Consider the following 3,946-nt stretch of genomic DNA (forward strand, 5'->3'; position numbering starts at 1 on the left):
AGAGCAGATGCTAGTGAGGATGTAGAGAAAGAGGAACACTCCTCCACTGTTGGTGGGATTGCAAGCTGCTACAACCATTCTGGATATCAGTCTGACAGTTCCTCAGAAAACCATAGTACTACCTGAGGACCCAGCTATTCCACTCCTGGGCATATACCCAGAAGTTGCTCCAACATATAACAGAGACACATGCTCCACTATGTTCTAACAGTCTTATTAATAATAACCATAAGCTGGAAAGAATCCAAATGTCCTTCAACAGAGGAATGGATACAGAAAATGTTCATTTACACAATGGAATTCTACTCAGCTCTCAAAAACAATTACTTCATGAAATCCTTAGGCAAATGGATGGACCTAGAGAATATCATTCTTAGTGAAGTAACCCAACCACAGAAAAACACCAATGATATGTACTCACTGATAATTGGATACTGGCCAAAAATCTGGGAAATCCCAAGATACAATTCACAGACCACATGAAGCTCAAGAAGAAGGATAACCAAAGTGCAGATGCTTCGGTCCTTCTTAGAAGGGGAAACAAAAATATTCTCAGGAGGAAGTACGGAGGCAAAGTGTAGAGCAGTGACTGAAGAAAAGGCCATCCAGAGACTGACCCTTCTGGAGATCCAACCCTTATAAAGCCACCAAACCCAAACAATATTGCAGATGCCAAGAAGTACACGCTGACAGGAGCCTGATACAGCTGTTTCCTGAGAGACTCTGACAGAGCACAACAAATAGAGAGACAGATGTTCACAGCCAACCTTGAGCTAAGAACGGGATCCTTAATGGAGGAATAGAAGAATGGATTAAAGGAATTGAAGAGATTTGCAACCCCCTAAGAACAACAATACTGACCAACCAGAGCTCCCAGGAACTAAACCACTATTCAAAGAGTGCACATGTAGTGACCCCTGGCTCCAGCTGTACATGTAGCAGAGAATGTCCTTGTTGGGCATCAATAGGAGGAGAAGCCCATGGTACTGCAAAGCTCGATACCACAACGTAGGAGAATGTTGGGGTAAGGAGGTGGGAGGATGTGGGTGGTTGATGAACACCCTCATAGAAGCAGGGGATCAGGGTTTGGGATGGAGAGTATGGAGGGGAAACCTGGAAAAAAGGTAACATTTAAAATGCAAATAAAATATATCAAAATAATAGAAAAATGCCATTAATAGGTGTGCAGCATTTAATTCATATGAGGTGACTGTTTCCCATTACATCTGTATTCTGACATACTACAGCACTTTGTTTTGGAGAACAGTCTCAAATTAGTGTCTTTTCCTCTGCCTGCCAAATGCCAAGGTTATAGGCATGCTCAGCAAACATTTACCTGTTAGTGGTAAAATCATTTTAATGTGTTATTTATATTTACTTATTTCTTTGTGTGTAAGCTTTATGTGCACATGGGTATAAATGCCACTGACGCCAGTGTCATTGAATCCTCTAGAGATGGAATTAATAGCAATTGCAATTTTAGTGCTGTCGGCAGTTGGAACCACACCAGGTGCTTTATTAAGCAGAAATTTTTATTAACCTTTGACCCTAATTCTCAACTGGTGAAATATAATAATTTTAATTGTAATATTTACTATATTATCTGATCCTTAGAAATATGCATTTCTCTATTTCTCTCTTCCAGCACATACCTTCCTTGGTTTCACCTGCATTAGTTTTACTCAGACTATATAGGCTTCGTTTTAAAAAGCACCCAAAAGAACAGCAATATGAACTTTGACTTTATTTCTTTTCCAAGAGTCAGGAAACACAAAAGTATTTTATGATATTAAGATGGTCTAGGGGACAACATAAAGTGAGACAAAAGTGGAATGTGACTGAGGTGAGACAGAATTCATCCCTCATTCCATTCTTCTTATTGTCTTTGTCTCAATGAGTTCAGGAGGTGAAGCAGAATTGGTACCTGTATCATTGGTTGGACCAGAGTCCTCACTCAGGGCTTTCTCAAGACTAGAAGGCAGGGAATGAATCAGTCTCTGTCGGAAGTCCTGGCCCATGAACACATAGAGGATCGGGTTGAGGCAACTATTGAAGTAGGCCAAAGAGCTGGTTGGGTTAACCAGCATGGCAAGAATTTTATAACTACCACTTAACAATATCTCTTTGAACCAGACTGTACCTAAGAGGGCTACCAGTTGAAAGGGGAACCAACAGATAAAGAAAGAAGCCACAACTGCTGTAAGGACTCTTAAGGGGCGGCCAGAATTAACAAGGGATGTTCTGTGGATCTTGAAAGCAATGAGCCCGTAACAGATGACAACAATGGACATAGGCATGGTGAAGCCAACAATGAACCTGATGATGCCTCTGACTGTAAAAAATGTGATAACTGTGTTCAGCTTTTCCTCAACACTGTTACCCCAGGATGCAACATTGAATGTACAGTACACATCCCCTCCAGAAACTCTAACTGTAGTCATAAAAATAAAAATAGGCAAAGTGAGAATCAGAGCAAAAATCCAGGGTCCAACAACCACCTTCCTAGCCAGGCTCACAGTGCGGTGGTTCTGAGCCCAGACTGGATGCAGAACACAAATACAGCGATCCAAGGCGATGGCAGCAATCAGGAAGACACTTCCAAATAGGTTTATGTCCACCACAATGTGAACTAATTTACACAGGAACCAACCAAAAGGCCATTTTCCTTTCATAGCCATTGAGACGAGGAGGAATGGTAGAGTCACTGTGAAAGAGAAGTCAGCCAAAGCTAGATTCAGATAACAGACAGTGGTGACAGTGTGTGCCATCCGGAATCCAGCTACCCAGATCACTAGTCCATTGCCGAGCACGCCAAGGAAAAAAGTGATGGAAACCACCACCATGGAGAAGATCCACAGAACTCTGGAGATGGTAGACTCGTAGACCACCACTTCTGATCCATTTTGAGAGATGGAGTAGTTGGCTTTCATTCTGTCTGCACCTGAAATTTTTAAAAACAACCATTTCTCAGATATGTGACTCCATCTTACAAGACAGTTATTCAGAATGTAACTACCTACCGCTATAGGAGAGCGAGTTTGGTGGGAAGATTCCAAAACTATCCCTTTCCTGGATGCTTCCCTTTCCTGGATGCTTGGTTGGGGTAGCATATCTCTGCATTTCATCACATCCTTAAAGCTATTCTTCCCCTTAGACTAATGATAAAAATAATAATAAACTCTTATATCTTAGCAGTGATAATGAGCCGAGAGTGGACAGACAGCAAAATATTAGTGAAAGGAGTTTAGCACTTCAAGAAAATCGATGGATGTAGCAGACTATACTTTAGTCAAGGCTTTTCTCAGTTCTTGTGTTCAGAAGAAAAATAATTCAATAAAGAGATATCAAAAGCTTAATCTCAAAGGTTATTTAGAAAACCAGTGAGAGAGCAAAACACACAAAAAGGCAGACAGACAGACAGAAAGGAGATATTCGGTGGGAAGACCAAAGAATTAATGCCCACCGATTGCACTCTGCACTGTAGATATGAACGTCATTTTGTGAAGATTCATTAGGAACTGACACACATATAGAAATAGGAGGACCCCAGAAGAGTCAACCTTGGGGTAGACCAAATGCTGGTTTTGTGTATTGATCCTCTTCAAACTTTAGAGAGAAGGAGGTAAAAATCTCCACAGTTCAAAGAATATCATATCTAAACTAAGGTCACATGTAGAACATCTGTTAATGTAAATGTATGGATTTTGGTGATGGTAGCTGGCATCACGGTTTTGTAGATTACACAAAGAGAATGTTTAAATGTGAAGGATCACTTTGGACACAGTTAGACCCAGACAGGGACAGGTAGGTTCCATCTCTATATTCAATCCAGTGCCCACTTGACATGAAGTATCTCACACTTCGATATACAAAGAATATTCATGACTACACAGTTTACTGTTATGATGGTTTCAAGAGTGATTCCTAATGAATTTTAGTAGAGATT

General features: G+C 40.8%; 1 protein-coding gene across 1 annotated transcript; it reads right to left on the reverse strand.

Moving 5' to 3' along the window:
* Positions 1-1,862: 1,862 nt before the first annotated feature.
* LOC308439974 (formyl peptide receptor 2-like) lies at positions 1,863-2,930 on the reverse strand (the record flags this gene model as incomplete). Its single annotated transcript, XM_080941908.1, has 1 exon — positions 1,863-2,930. The coding sequence occupies one exon, from the start codon at positions 2,928-2,930 to the stop codon at positions 1,863-1,865; it is 1,068 nt and encodes a 355-aa protein (XP_080798034.1).
* Between the last annotated feature and the right edge of the window lie 1,016 nt (positions 2,931-3,946).

The sequence above is a fragment of the Micromys minutus genome, assembly GCF_963924665.1.
Source record: "Micromys minutus genome assembly, chromosome: 30".
In the NCBI taxonomy this organism is placed as follows: domain Eukaryota; kingdom Metazoa; phylum Chordata; class Mammalia; order Rodentia; family Muridae; genus Micromys; species Micromys minutus.